A 15,073-nucleotide genomic window follows, 5' to 3' on the forward strand; every position below is an offset into this window, starting at 1 on the left:
CTTTGTTCCGCGCCCAAGGAATCAGCATATTAATTCCCTCCTCCGTTCTCCCGCCAGGACGTTCGGCGCCTCCGAAGGATCATTCGCCTCGGAGGGTATCCTTTGATCTCGGCGAACGTTCCACCGAATTTATGAAAGGTTCCGGGCGGGCATCAAACTCGCAAGGATTTCGGATCGATGCCCGCAACGTAAAACTGGATCTCGCGTTCGTCCGGGCACGTGACCGCGCTCAGATGGAACGGTAGGAATTCCGAGCGAACTCGAAGTACCGTCGAGTAAGTCCGCCATCGGGAGCTTAATTGCATCCGGGTCACGCGAGCATCCTCCCTTTGATCAGCCCGGTCGCCCGACTGATTTATCATTAACGAGGATCGTTCTGGGTAAACGGCGGGCCTCTTTAACAGTGCCTCGTATTTCGAGGGCCTCGTCATATCGACGGATTGTGATAACCGATCGAACAGCCGCGGGACTCGGGAGGATAAAGATCGAACGACAGGATCGATCGGCGGTTTCGGATTAGAGTTTTCATTCGTTGGAAGTCTAACGAGACTTCTCGTGCTATGAGTTTGCTAATGAGACTCGGCGCGCTCCAGCAGTTAGACGCGAATGTTTGTCATAATTGAAGAGCGGATTGTACGTAATTCGCGACGTCGTGGAACGAAGTCTTCAGGGAAGCAGACTTGATTTCCTTGTTAGCTAATAGAACCATTATCATAGAGAACGTCTGTTTTGTTCCCGGTTCCGCGGATAAATCTTCCGGTTCGCATGCGATTCCGTCTGGGAATATTTACAATTTATAAATTACAGACAGGAGGGACGTATTCCATGTTTGCGACGTTGCGTCTTGTCTCGTAATAATACCGATGTCGGGATGTTCTTATTGTTATTCTTATTCGTTCCATTGGAATTCAAGTTTGTTCTTTATTGGAGGATCAGTCGTGGAATTTCGAACGGTAATGCAGCAGGGTGTCGGACCGTTTAATGCAGGCCAGACGCGATATTACCCGTGGCGAGTAGAAAAAGCTGGACCTAGTCAGACGCGACTGACCGCAGCCCGCTATATAGCGGCGCGATTGAATGAAGTGACCTACTGACATTTCCATGCCCGGTCTTAATTGATATCCGATCGGCGATGTGGCCCTTTGATCCGACCAGGGATCGGTCTTATGTATTATTAAAGAGCCTCGTTTAGCCGAGCGCAGCCTGTACAAAAGGGAATCGAGTGCGGTTACGACGATTCCGCGTTCAGATTACGAGCAACGTTTCAATAAGGTGTACAGTCACCGGCGAAAACCGAGGAATACGCGTGCTATCCTTCGGTTCGCGTGCATGTTCACATTTTGCAGTCGATAGGCAACTCGCATACGCCATTTGGTTTGGTACAGTAGAATTAGAAAGTTCGATGTTCAATATTAAAGTTCGTTTCGCGTAATTATCCATGAAACTTTAATAGAATAGTTCTATCCCTTCGTTTCTATGTTATTGATATTAAGTATAAAATTGATATTTCATTAGAAAATGAATATATCTGGTGAAAGAATTTTTGGAAATTTTAAAAAATTTTCATTTGTTCAATTCTAGAATACAAAGCAACGAATTTCAATTAATTGAAAAATCCCTTTATTATACCAATACCGACGGACAAATTGGAAACAAAACAATTTTAAAAAATTCTTCTGTAATATAATAATTAACGCGAGATCGATGATCAAAAATAGTTTTCTCGTTATTTCAACAATTCCGTCGGTCGTTTTGTTCATTGTCTGTACAGTGAGTATCTCCCCACACATTTTACAGAACAATTCTGAATTTCACGTTAATAGATTGAATGTGATTATTCAATATATTTAAAAGTACATGAATTTTAATATATAATTCTCCGGATTCTTTGTCACGACAAATAATTTCCTAGAGAATCGATTAAACATATTTTCCACTGTTATCTACACGGACTGTCCTCGTCCCTTCGGAACGTACGATGGCGGATCACAAACTCGACACGCAACGAATATTTTCCCGAGCCCGGAATCATAGTAAAAGCGGATGAAAATCGGCGTGCGTCATCTGGCTGACTTCCCTCGCTAAGCCGCTCCGTTTTCAACGGCTCAATTATGAACGGTACTGTACTACCAACCGATGTGCACGGCTCGGCCAGGATTCGGGTCGCGCGATGGCTTGTCTGTCTGGCTATGAATTTCGAAAACGTTTGAGGAGCGTGAAATGTCGCGTATCGAACGCGGTGCGTCCCGATGCTCGACAGAAATAATGGCTGGACAAATCTCTTCTTCAGGATAGAAAATTGTTCGTAGATAGTTCACGTGTGTTTTCGGACAGGTTTAACCCTTTGCGGACGAAGATTCTTTGAAATGTACAAAACCTTCGGCGGATGAAGTGAAATTATATATCGATCGTTTAATTAAGGAAAACAGGAAACTACGTGCTGATCTCTTGCTGTTTCACTAATTAAAGAGTTTAGTACATTGAGTTAAGTTCATTGTTTGTCATCAGTAGTAGACAGTAGTCGTCACTTTTATATATTTTTATCTCATTTTCGGTATTGATTGGCTATTCGTAAATATGGTTACACATAACCAATCAAAATCATAAACAAAATCTTTAATGAGGGATTCCTTTTGCCTCTGTGCTGTTCTGTGGTTCTCTTTGTGAACGATCTGCAGTATGTAATAGTCAGTTATTACTGGTCATTAGTGGTTACTTAGTGGTTAGTAGTGGTCAGTGATCAGTGATGGTCAATAGTGATCCTAAGTGGTTGGTAGTGGTCAATAGTGGCCTCCAACTGATCACTTAGTGGTTACTTAGGAATCAGTAGTGACCAGTGGTGATTAATACTAGTCAATAGTGATCAATACTCGTCAATACTTATCAATAATGGTCAATAGTGATCAATAGTAGTCACTAGTGGCCTCTAACCGATCACTTAGTGATCACTTAGTGGTTACTTAGGAATCAGTAGTGATCAGTGGTGATTAATACTAGTCAATAGTGATCAGTACTCGTCAATACTTGTCAATAATGGTCAATAGTGATCAATAGTAGTTACTAGTGGCCATTAACTGATCACTTAGTGATCACTTAGTGGTGAACAATGAACTATTTTCTTTTCACAAACGTTTCCACCAACGTAACAGACAAACAATCAACAAACAAAGCTTATAAATCGAGATTAACCGAAGGCGTCGTAATTTCTTCGAAATGATCGCGACATAAACGAGACTCCGATACGGACAATTTACACAGGATCCTCAGGATTACTCGCGACGGGTTCTCAGCCGGCCGAGGAATTCTTACGGGCTCTCGCGGCTTGAATCACACCTGCGCGGCCATTAAACGTTGTCGAGAGGATTGCGCATTGCCGCGTCCCTGCCCCGGCCGCTTTTGTTCCGCCGCTCTGAAGGAAACCTTCTTTTAAACCGAAGGCGCGGTTTTAAATATCCTTTGATACGGTATTCAACGGGAAAAGACGGAATGGGAAATAAGACGCGCAGGATGGCGCCTCCAGGAGAGGCGGGAACGTCGAGTGAAAAAAGAAGGTGGGCCGAAGGCGTCGGCGAGTCCCATCTACCTGCCTTTTTCCACCACTTGTCTCGGCGGCTGCATCTTCTCGCATTCTTTCTGTCACTCTCAGGCCCCCCTTTTTCCGCGCGTGTGGATTTACGCCAAATGATCACCTTCGTTTACGGTACCTCGAATTTACCGACAATTTGTGCTCTCCGAAGCATGAAAACTGTAACTTCACTTCTCGAGAGTCTCTAATAAAGTCTCCGTAACAGCTATCTTTTAATTACTCCGTATCGTAAAAGAAATTACATCGCATCACTCAATTAGTTCGATATTAATCTCTTTCGATAGTTTACTGCAACGTTTTCGTCACCGAGCACTCCATTGGAAGCGAACGACAAGAGCTTTTATCCGGTTCAGTTGTTACCCGCGTGGAATTGTTATTATTTCCGTTGCAACGCTATTCGTCGGACGTCCTGTGCATTATTACGACGCGAAGCGATGCGTTAATAAGAGTTACGTAATCGCGACAAGCGCACGGTTATTTAGCGCGTGTATACGTTCGATGAGCGAGTCGAGTGGGTGAATAAAGGAGATCATTGCGAGAATTTCGAGAAAAATAGGAGATAAGCGGCAATAAATTCCGCGAGATACGCGCGAGGCCGTAGCGCGGCACGGAATGCGAAGATATTCTCCGTGCTCGGCGCGCGACGGTCTCGAGGGCATTCCGGAGAATACGACAAATGAATTGTGAAGCGGCATGAATGAAACGACTCCTGCTGCTAGATAGATTGGATAAATCAAATGCCGCCGGCGGCGCGACGCGACGCGAGCGATCCCCGTTGTTGCGAAAGACATTCGGCGTCCTTATTGTCCCCAGACATTATTTAACCATTATTACAGGGCGTTACGCAAATTCCCAGATAATACGGGCTGACTTTGATAAATTGGCGCGGGGCGATCAGTCAGAAAATTAATTTTCACCGTTGACGGATCGGCTCTCGTACCGGCTGCGCGCCGAACTCGGCGGACGCGACGCTGCAACGAAGTCGGAAAAAATCGTGGAAAGTTCAGTTCATCGAGCAAGTTCTCGCGGGAAATTCTCTTAAAATGCATAAATCACGCTCCTTTAAAATGGGCGTCGGTGGAAAGTAAATCAACGCAATTCCTGGGATCGAATTCAACTGTTAAACAAACACGAAGTTCCAGTCGATTATTGTGGGAGAATATTTAGTATTAAAACGGTTCGGTTGAAATTGAAAATAATACAAAAATATCGTTGACAATAATTCAATGATCGTTTGGCAATCGATTATGTGCATTTTTGAGTAATTCGATGAGTCATTAGTCAAGTGTTGCTCTTAGAAGAGTTAACCTCTTGGCTTGCTAGACTCATGGTGAAGATTTTCAAAATGATTTGTCAAACATAAATATTACTCACTTCATTCAAATTCAAGTAAATATTGTTATTCTGTAATCAATTATATTTAGAAGGAAACAGGCTTAACGTATGCCTGTAATTTGTCTTTCCAAGTAATGATTAACGACAAAGTAGTATCAGAGTTTAGAAAGAAATGATAGATCAAGGGGTTAACCCTTAAAATGCTTCGTTAATAATTTTGTAAATCATTTTCTGTAATTTTTCATATTTTACGTATTTCCTCTTTTTTCAAGTATTGTGGATGATTTGTCTATTTTAATCCTTTGCACTCCATAGGCTCCTCTCAGTCGCCATTCGATGTGGCACAGAAAAATTATGTATAATATTTAATATTAAGTTTCGTGTGATGCATTAATATGTGAAATATTAAAATAATACAGCCTCTTTCAAGCCAGTTTCAAGAAATGTTAACTATATTTCATCGGAAAATGTTGGGCATTTTTGGTAGAAAACTCTTGGAGTAAAGGGTTAAAAACATTACCGTTATTTTGTTTTTAGCTATAAACATACTCTCCCTATAGAACCCCACTCAGCATTTCAAGGGTTAACGTGCAAAACACTGTCGCCGCATGAGACCACGAAACCGGAACTGCTGACGAGGAATTTTATTAGACGAAGGATTCTTTGAAACCGGTGCGTAACGAAAGGCGGCGGGGATGCATTTAATAAAGCCCCGGGCAAGCCGGCCGCGTTAATGGAAGGAAATTGTCGGAGCGAATGGCAGCCAATATATGAGAGAATCCGACCGCAATAAGCGTTTCTTTGCTGATGACTGCAAAAGTTATGCGAGAAGCTTCCGGTGAATGAACGCTATTTTCATCGGCTCCGTTCCTCGTACCGTCCGCCCCCCACACCCCAGCGCCTAACCCGATGGAATGGACCATTCGTCGATTCCCTGTTCCCTCGTTCCATACGGGGTGTCCTGCGATCGATAATTCAACCAGAATGTATGCAGCTGTATACGAAAAATCAGACCTGAATATTACAAATGATAGAAAAACAGGGGGAAAGCAGAATATGCAACGTGGCCGGGCGAACGTTTATTTAATTAACTTCTAAATGTACGTTGTAAAATCGACAAAAAATTATTCGTTATTTTAAGCATGAACGAAAAGTGTATCATAAAATAGCCTTTGTATTCTAGCTTTAGTGCGCACAGAGCGTTCTACAAATTTTCGAACTTCCCCTCGACCGAGGTTTTTCTACGAAACAATTTTCTACATTTTTTACTCGTATCTTCACGTGGAACAACTTCCTGTCGATTTTCTTAACCGCATTCCACCGCGTTGATTGAACGAGAGCGTACTGTATAGATCTTTCGTCGTGAAGTTCGTCTAAAAGGAACTTTCGAATGCACAATTTTGTACTAACAGTTACACCATGTGCATCCTAGGGCCCGTCTTCGACAGAGACCACTTTCTCGGGGTTTCCAATGGATTGCAACGCTTTACCGTCGCATTTTCCGTTCGATCGATGCTCGAACTCGATGCTCATAACCGACTCAATATTTCTCGGTTCGCACCGACTTTAAACGTCTCCTGAATTCGTACGATCTAGGACCTCGAGATCTCGCGCGATCTCGGGATATTAAAAAATCCACACGCTGGTTCGGTAACATCGTAAAATTCTATTTTATTGCGGAAGAGTCTGATCTCCATGCTTGCATAAGAGTCGACAAACTACGTAATGTCGGACAAAGTCTACATGGGGAAATAGAACAGACAATTTGGATAAGGAAACAAAGACGCGACAAATACGGATTATCTACAGAATTAACGGTTTACGGACGTTTATTATACATTTCTTTGTGTTGTTCGCGGAAAACTATTGGTTCGTATAGATTTCGGCAGTTGGAGCTTCGAAAACGAAGAACTAGGAAACGAGCAGAACAAAAAAGTCAAAATGAAATTTTAATATCTAGCAATATCTGTAGAATTCAATATCCGTCGAATTGACGAGTTCCCTAGACCCAATACATATTAACCCTTTGCACTCCAGTCACCAAATGATTTGACATGGGAGAACTATAAACTTTGATATATAATATTAAACTTTATGCATCAATATACGAAATATTGAAAGAAAATAGTTCTCTTCCTCGAGCATGTGAGATTTCTTAATTCAGTCTAAGAAAATGTCGTCTATTAGAAAATATTGAATATTTCCGGTGAAAAGTTTCTGGAGTGCAAAGGGTTAACACTGAAATTTCAATTCTAAAAACGTTTCTGCAATAGATTTGAAACTAAATTTGTCTACATAGACACAAGACCAGGAGACGCTTCAAATCTCAAAGAACACATCGCTCTAATTCCATGAAAAAATTCAAGATAAATCACCTAAATTACTCGGTAGTTTCAGCGTTAACATTCCCACGCTTGGAGGCCGCTACCAACGACTTTTCCTCGGCAAATACACAGCAGTCCCCGGCAGGACATCCGGACAGAGGGCATTCCGTTATCCTTTCCGGGCGAGGTAGGACGCGAGGTTGGTTCAACGTCCAAGGAAACATCGCGAACACAATTAACGATGCTTGCTTAAAGATCAAAGCGACTCGGAAGAAGCCAGCCCGGAGTTACTCGGGCCGCTAATTAACGGGAGTTAATACTAATTAATAGAAGCGTTCCATCCGCAACAGCGAGTGCCGACCCCAGTTATTCCTCGCGGCGGAGTTCGCGTCGCGCCGCTCCGCGCCGCGGACGCGCCGGCGAGAAGTTCGAAAGACGCATCCGAGATATCCCGGAAATTCGTGGAGCGTGACGTTGTTCCTTGTTACAGCCGTGTTTAACTGCCAGCGCGATCCTTAATTATCCGCGTCAGTGGGAATTAGTCGGCGTCTCGCGGAGTCGAACGGAATTTATTCGGCTTGCTCTCGCGCGGATCACGCTCCGCGTGATATCCCTCTCCCTCTCCCTCCCTCTCTCTCTCTCCCTCACTTTCTCACTCTCCTGAGTCGACTTAACAAAGTCACGGCGCAACGAACCGTTATCGTTGCACCAGCGAGTTTGCAGATCCGCTGGAAATTGGGATCGCGGCTCGTTCGAAGCGCGACGACGACGGGAGGCTGAATCGGATCGCTGCGAGAAGAAATCGCGATGGAGGGCCCCGGCCACTCGAGTTGTTTACCTAACGGAATAAAGGAACGGTATAACCTGTTGAGGTAGCGGATGGATGAAGAGTGGCTACTCGCCATCGAGAACGCCGGCTCCGACCCGCGCGGAGTTTATTTCCGGCCCCAGCGACGCGACGCGACGCTGCATGACCAAACGGTCGTTTCCCGAAGAAAACTCGATAACTTGGAAAGTACACGGAAACATGATTTAGACAAACGTTGTACAGCTTTCGTTGCATTATGGGGATCTTGTAATGTGCTTTCAGTAATTATGAGTACTGTGTGCTACGATTCAAACGTTATACAAGTAGAGAAATGCAATCGATATGCTTTGTTCGAGCTTGTAGGCGTTTGCACGTGGTGTGCCGACTTATAAACTTATACTTCTCGAAGGACCACCGAATGATCGGGGACGAAACTTAGAAAATGAGTGGGTGCTAAGGTGAACTTGGTTCTTGTGGTGATTGTTACGTTCTAATGTTGTATCTGTGATCTGACTTCCTGCTGTCTGTCAGGGTACGAACGAGACCCTAATTATTGCACTTCGTGCCGTCTAAATTTATTGTCGAAGGACCACCCAATTTTACACGGAATGGGGCCGTAATGCTGTGCTTATAGGTTTACACAACTCAGTTTATAAAACTGTTTCGGAGTTGCTGAAAGGTTATATTAAAAATTGTTCGGAGCGCAAAGGGTTAAGATTCTAATTCTTCGAATGAAAATCTTTTTGTACAGGACTAACGCATTGGTAACACTCAAGTTTCATTATGTAAGTAGAATTTCGAGGTTTGTCCACAGGCGACCGCACTGTGCGCCTTGAACCCTTCCCAGCCGGAAAGCCCGGGAACGGAGGTCCGCGAGACGATCGTCGCGACGCAATAAGGGAATAAGTAATCGGGAAGGGAGGCGAGCTCGAGATTCCTTCGAGCACGAACACCGAGGATTACCGAGGAGCAGGGAGGGTGAGAAGCACCGGGGACCGAATCGCTTGATTCGCTCGTGAGATCCAATCGCCTGGGAACAGGATACTAACCTGTTGAGGCGTCAAATGGACGAGGGCGTAGAGTTTTTTCGAGGAGATCCCGGGATTCCCGTCGTCTCCGCGGTTATAGGAATGGTTGCGCGCCTGGGAGATTCCCTAAATCGCTCCGAGGACTCCGAGTATTTCCGGGACTACGATTTCAGGCGAATTTCTGTCGAGTGCGGATCGTACGTTGTCGAAGTTTTAACCTTTCGCGATAGTTCGACCAGTTTCTGCGATCCATTTTGCAACTAACGCGACTGTCACGAGCGAGCTTCGAGATTGAAATTTCGGGTTTAAATTAAATCAATTCAGCTTTAAATCTACAATTAATTATACGTCTGTCGACATTTTCCACATTGTGCGTTCAGGATGTTTAAAACTTGTAACGCGCGTTACAGCCTCGCGGACGATAACAAACGCATTCTTCCGTGTAATAGTCTTTTAATGGGATTCGTGGGTTGAATACTTCATTAGCGATCGAGTAATTGGGGACGAACTCGTACGAAATCGTTTGTACAACGCGAAACCGACGTCGATCGAAAACAGTTATACAACTTCTCGTTCGGCAATCCGGTGCATACGCAACCGCTCGCCCCGGGAAGTTCGATGAATTGTTCGGTACCGATTCGTTGTAACGTAGGCGCCGTTATCGAACGGCTGAGTGTGAATCTTAGACTCTCAGAAGGGTTTAAGTGGAAATCCAGGCGGTTTCCGCGACGCGCGATACAATCGAGGTCGAGGAAATGGAACCGATTGGTAGATGGAATCTAATGGAGGAAGCGGTGCCGGCGCTCCGTCGAGAGAGTAGACGCGCGTAGAAAGCGGTGTGCGCACAGTGTAATGTGCAATATCGTGTATATTTGTAGTGCACAGTGCCGCCGTCGTAATACCTTCATTCCGAACGAATCTATCCAATGGTAAGGCTGATTACGTGAAACGCCGCTATTTATCGGCGAGCCGTGCATCAAATTAATTAAACAACTCGTTCGTCGTAACTGAAACGTTCGTTATACACATCGACATTACCAAACGTTCAGCAACGTTCAATATACACAGTCGGCAATTGTTTTGCATCTACCGTAGTTTGAGTGCTTCTACAAATCTATTAGATTCAACGTTCAGCAAGAGAGAGAATTTATATAACTTTCCAAAGTTACCCCTCGAGACCAATAATTCTTCACTTCGCCGAACTCGGAAGATCCTTCAGATTGAAATATTATAATCCTCAAAGTCTAATAAAGAATTTCAAGTGATAGAACGATCTCCCATCGCGTCGAGAGTTTCTCGAGTGACCAACATAACGATAGATCATCATCTCGAGGTGGAAGGATCCATGCTAACACATTGCGCGTCGGCCTATCGTTCTATTGCTAGCCTTACATTAATGTGACAGTACAGAGTAAAATTACAAAATCGAATTCCTTGTTACAACTTCAATTTGACGTTTAACACGTTGGATGCCGGTGACCTCAACCAAATCGAATTACTATAATTTCTTCAATTAAACGATGATTATTTGGAAACTTTTCTGTATTAGTAACACTACCTAATGCAGTGACATTCAACAAACCTGCAACAATAACGCATTTCAATTACATAATTTGATATTAGATTATCTTCATTTCGTAAATTTTTCTCGGTAAAAACGTGGCACCCAACGTGTTGAAAATGTATCAAAATATACTCGCTTCTAGTAGCTGAAATTTATCCAGCGTGCAATGTGTCAACGCATCACGCGATTCGATTTCCTGGGATAGGAGCAACCAAAGCAATGTTTTGGTGCAGAGCAGCCAAAGAATGATTGTACTGCTATGTGCGGAGGGAGGGAGAGAAGGAGAGAGGCGAAAGTGGCTGGATACGGGCACAAGGATCAACCGAGTAGCAGAAACTAACCTGTTGAGCCGCTAGGTGGATCGAGAGGCTACTTATAATAGAGACTTCGAGTTCGACCCTCTCGGAGCCGGCCGTGTTGTTGGCGTGACAGACGTATCGTCCGGCGTCCTCGGCCCTGGCCGATTGCAGCACCAGCACGCCCTCCCTGGCGTGCACCCTCTCGGAATTGAAGATCATCGCCGAGCCGGACACCGACTCGCGAAACCACAGGTACATCGGCGGCGGTATGCCTTGGGAGATGCAGGACAGCACGATCGTCTCCCCTATCCTGATCGGCGCCGGGCTCACTCGCTCGTTGAACCTTGGCGAGACTGGGTTTCGATGTTCTGCAATGTGTGAGAAGGAACGCTTTAATATTGGAGTCTCGGTACATTGATTGTTTGGGTTACATTTTAACTTCGTGGATTTTTGGATGATCGAAGTTTGAACGATTCTGTCTTTGTTGTGTGTGGTCTTGGGGTGTTCTGATTTTTATTTGATTTTGAACTGGAATTTAACCGCTAACCCTTTGCGGACGAAGATTCTTTGAAATGTACCGAACCTTCAACAGATGAAGCTAAATTATAGATCGATTGTGTAATTGATAGAACGAAAGGAAACTGCGTGCTGATCTCTCGCTATTCGAGTAATTAAATCATTTTTACGACTTAGTCTTCGAAATATGAAAACTTCATCTCACTTCATCTCGCCGGAAATGCATGGTAGGTTTATTTAGTGGGTACGATATCGTGTTTACGTGGTGAGTATCATTTTATTATTTTTATCACATATATATTTATTATTTACCACGTATAGGAAAGTAACTTTGAAAATATATGTTTGCTTCGACTAGTAGGTACTGTCACCAGAAAAATGTGCCGATCGGAAAGAGTTGACACTAGAATTACCGAGCACTTGGACTTTTGAAAATTTTATTATGAAAAATACAAAGGTGGATTTATTAAGATTCGAATTGGTTTAAATTGCAGCTTAGGTGTTAGTTTCTTTAGTGATTTCTTAAAGAGGTATTCGTACCTCTTCGGTAATCGCTAAGGAAGGAATTGAGGAAATCATTTTGGTCTATTTGGTAGGTCTAGTTTTAAGCTTTAATGATTGACTGTTTTTTTAGGGACGATCGCTCCACTTATAGAGCAAGAGACTGTTGACAACGTGTAGAGGAAGCTTTGATAGGACTATTGACCTTTTGCACTCTGAGCAATCTCTGATGTGACCTCTCAGTAGCTCGAAGCTCCAGGGGTATTTACGGTAATCCCAAAGTGTACTTTATCATCAAAAGAAACGTGTATAATTCAAGTCACTCGTCTGATAAAGATGAATTTGATGTCGTTCCCCAACCATCGACGAGCATCATGTAAATGCAATATCGATTATTTAAGTATTGACCAGAGAAATTAATCGAGTGCCCTTTCATCCGACCAGTTACAAATCGATTTCAAATCGAAACATTTCCCCGCCACTTGAAGAACTTCCATTTCATCGAGTGAAACGGAATACAGTAGTCGAAAGATAATGGCGAATATTACGAGGATTGGAATACCTTCTTTTCGAATTATCGTTCAAAAGAAAATTATTAAGTTCTTTCTTGATAAAGCACGGCCATCGGGAAACCAATTAATTGGTTTCCGATAGGCGAAGTGTTAAGTATTCAGATATACGTGTCTAAATTCTCGAAACCGATGGTAAAAAGTTTCTCGGCGAAATTAACGAGGAAAAAGAGAGGAAGGGAAAAAAGGGGTAGAAAGAGAGAGGAAGAGAGAGAGAGAGAGAGAAAGAGAAAGAGACGAACGGACGATAGGAATAGAGATAAAGGAAACGATATTCGTTGATTTCATTCCGCGCCGTCGTCGAACTGCGCTCGATCAAAAAATGAGCGAACGTTTCGCTTTGATTCACAGCCCGGCAGCCGCTCCCCCCTGCCGCGGACAATTAGCTTCTCGCCGCGGGAACGACGAAAGTTCGCTATTGGAAAGTTGGAAATTGACGTGTTATTTCAAGCCGTGCGGCCGCGGCGCGGGTTTTACATCGTCGACGAGGCGTTTCGCCGTGGCGAGCGTGGCCGGACCATTTCGACGGGAACGAGCCCGAGCGGCCATTGAATCGCGAGCGCAAAAACGACGCCGGTGCGAACGTGATTCCCCTGTTTCGTCGATTTTCCTTGAGCCGTCCCCGTCGCGCGTCGCTCGACAACGCGAGATACATTTCGAATCTGCCGGTCACCGGAGAAAGAAATCGCCCGGGACTCGTTGAAGAAGACAAAGATCTCCGTATCAATTTTTTATCGCCACTGAGAAGCTCCTTTTGTCCCCTTACGTATTATATGAGCTGGTGCGGCTCGGCGAATTTACATTTATTTCCTTCCTTCCGCCTCTTCCTCATCTTCCTTCACTCTCCTTCTCTCTCTCTCTCTGTCTTTGTCTCCCCGTTCGCCTTCCTCGCCCGTCCTGTTTCATTCATTTGCGCCATACCCCCGCGTTACTTTTCCCCGATGTAATTACACGTCACGCCAGTTCCAGGATCCCTTTATTATCAATTCCGAACGGTTTCTATCGTGCAAAATGTAAACCTGTAGCTCCGAGTGTCGTTCGAGCGTGCTCGACACTCGCCGCAACATCGCGTGCCATCAGCGTCCCATCGATCGTGTTACGTTTAAATTACTGACAGCTAATTGCACGCTAAAATAACAATCCTCTTCGTCTGACGGACGCGCGTCACGGTTGCTCGATCGGCCGGCGAGGGGCTGAGCGGTCTTGGTAACCGGCGGTCGCAACATTCGCCCGCTCGCCAATTATAGGAACAGCCGTGTCTTCCGTCTCCTCGCTGACTTTCGCCTTTCACCGTACGATCCGGCTAATCGATCGCTCGAAACATCATTTTTGTACAGACCATAAAACGACAAATGATACCCAAATGATAACCGCATTTCGCGATGCTCGACTGATCCTCGTTGAAAACGGAGCAGCCGAATATGAAGCTGAACCTTCCAGAAAGAACAATATACAATTTAAACCAATTAAATCGCTGAACGCGAACAATGCGGCGGGGTACAGCCGCGCAAAAAGCTACTACCGAATTAATAAACGGCGTGCCTGGAGGACGCCGGTAAATGACGCGCAACGCCAAATACTGGAAAACATATTGATCCGAACGGACCACAGAGAAATAGCCTCGGTGCCCGACTTTCCCAGAATTTTTACGACACCGCCGGCCGAACGAGAATTGTCCCCGGTCACCGGCCACCCCCGCACTATGTATTTTAACAGGGAGGCGCGAAGAGAGGCGACACTCCCGTTAAATCCGACCGAGAAACCCGCCCGGAAACGGCCATCCAATTCCCCGGCATCTTGGGCCTTAATGGCGGCCGGGAATTAATGGACATTTTATTTCTGTTTTTAGGAACGCTTAAACGCCGGACGGTGTTTGCCGAATAGTTCGACCCCGCGACGCCGGAGCTTTTCACGGCACCACTATTTTATAATGGCCGCGGTCTCTTTGTCTGGTCCGCGTTATTATTGTAATTTAAGCTGATGGCGCATTGATCGTCGCTTGCCTCTCTCCTCCCTCGCACTTCATTCTCTCTCCCTCTCTCTCTCTCTCTCTCTCTATCTCTCTCTCTCTGGATCGAGCTTTCTCGTTGCCTCTGAAACGCTCTCGCTCCCTCCCGCGCCTCGTCCTGCCGCTCTCTCGCACCGGCGGGCTAATTCCCCGTCTTCGTCGCGCTCGCGAGCAATTCCAGTTGCCATATTCCAGCGACGCCCCGCCACCACACCCTTGTTCATGCCGCCGCCACCGCCGCGCCGGTTGCACCGGCTCGTGCATATGCACGCTCAAAACTTTTTATGCCATTTACATCCGACTTGCGCCTCAACGTCAGCTTCGTTCCTGTTGACGTCCGCGCGCCGCTGCCGGCAGGCGGCGAACGAAAAAAAAGAGAAAATACGAGGAAAAAAAGAGAGCGCGCAAGCGAGAGGGAGGAACGGAAGAGGAAAAAGTAACGCGCGGTCGGTCGATAACCGAATCGAAAGGATCCGTTCGACGACGACGACGACGACGACGACGACGGCGGCGGCGACGAATTGTTCGTTAGCGC

At 45.2% G+C, this 15,073-nt stretch overlaps 1 protein-coding gene across 8 annotated transcripts in view; it reads right to left on the reverse strand.

Annotated features, from left to right (window-relative positions):
• Window positions 1–15,073, reverse strand: part of LOC116432939 (cell adhesion molecule Dscam2) — a 257,102-nt gene that overhangs the window by 62,830 nt on the left and 179,199 nt on the right. For all 8 annotated transcript variants that reach the window (XM_031990463.2, XM_031990466.2, XM_031990467.2 and 5 more), the window contains one exon: window positions 10,987–11,312. In XM_031990463.2, the coding sequence (XP_031846323.1) occupies window positions 10,987–11,312 (326 nt within the window). The remainder of the gene's footprint in view (window positions 1–10,986; window positions 11,313–15,073) is intronic.

This window comes from Nomia melanderi, chromosome 6 (assembly GCF_051020985.1).
Source record: "Nomia melanderi isolate GNS246 chromosome 6, iyNomMela1, whole genome shotgun sequence".
Lineage (NCBI taxonomy): Eukaryota > Metazoa > Arthropoda > Insecta > Hymenoptera > Halictidae > Nomia > Nomia melanderi.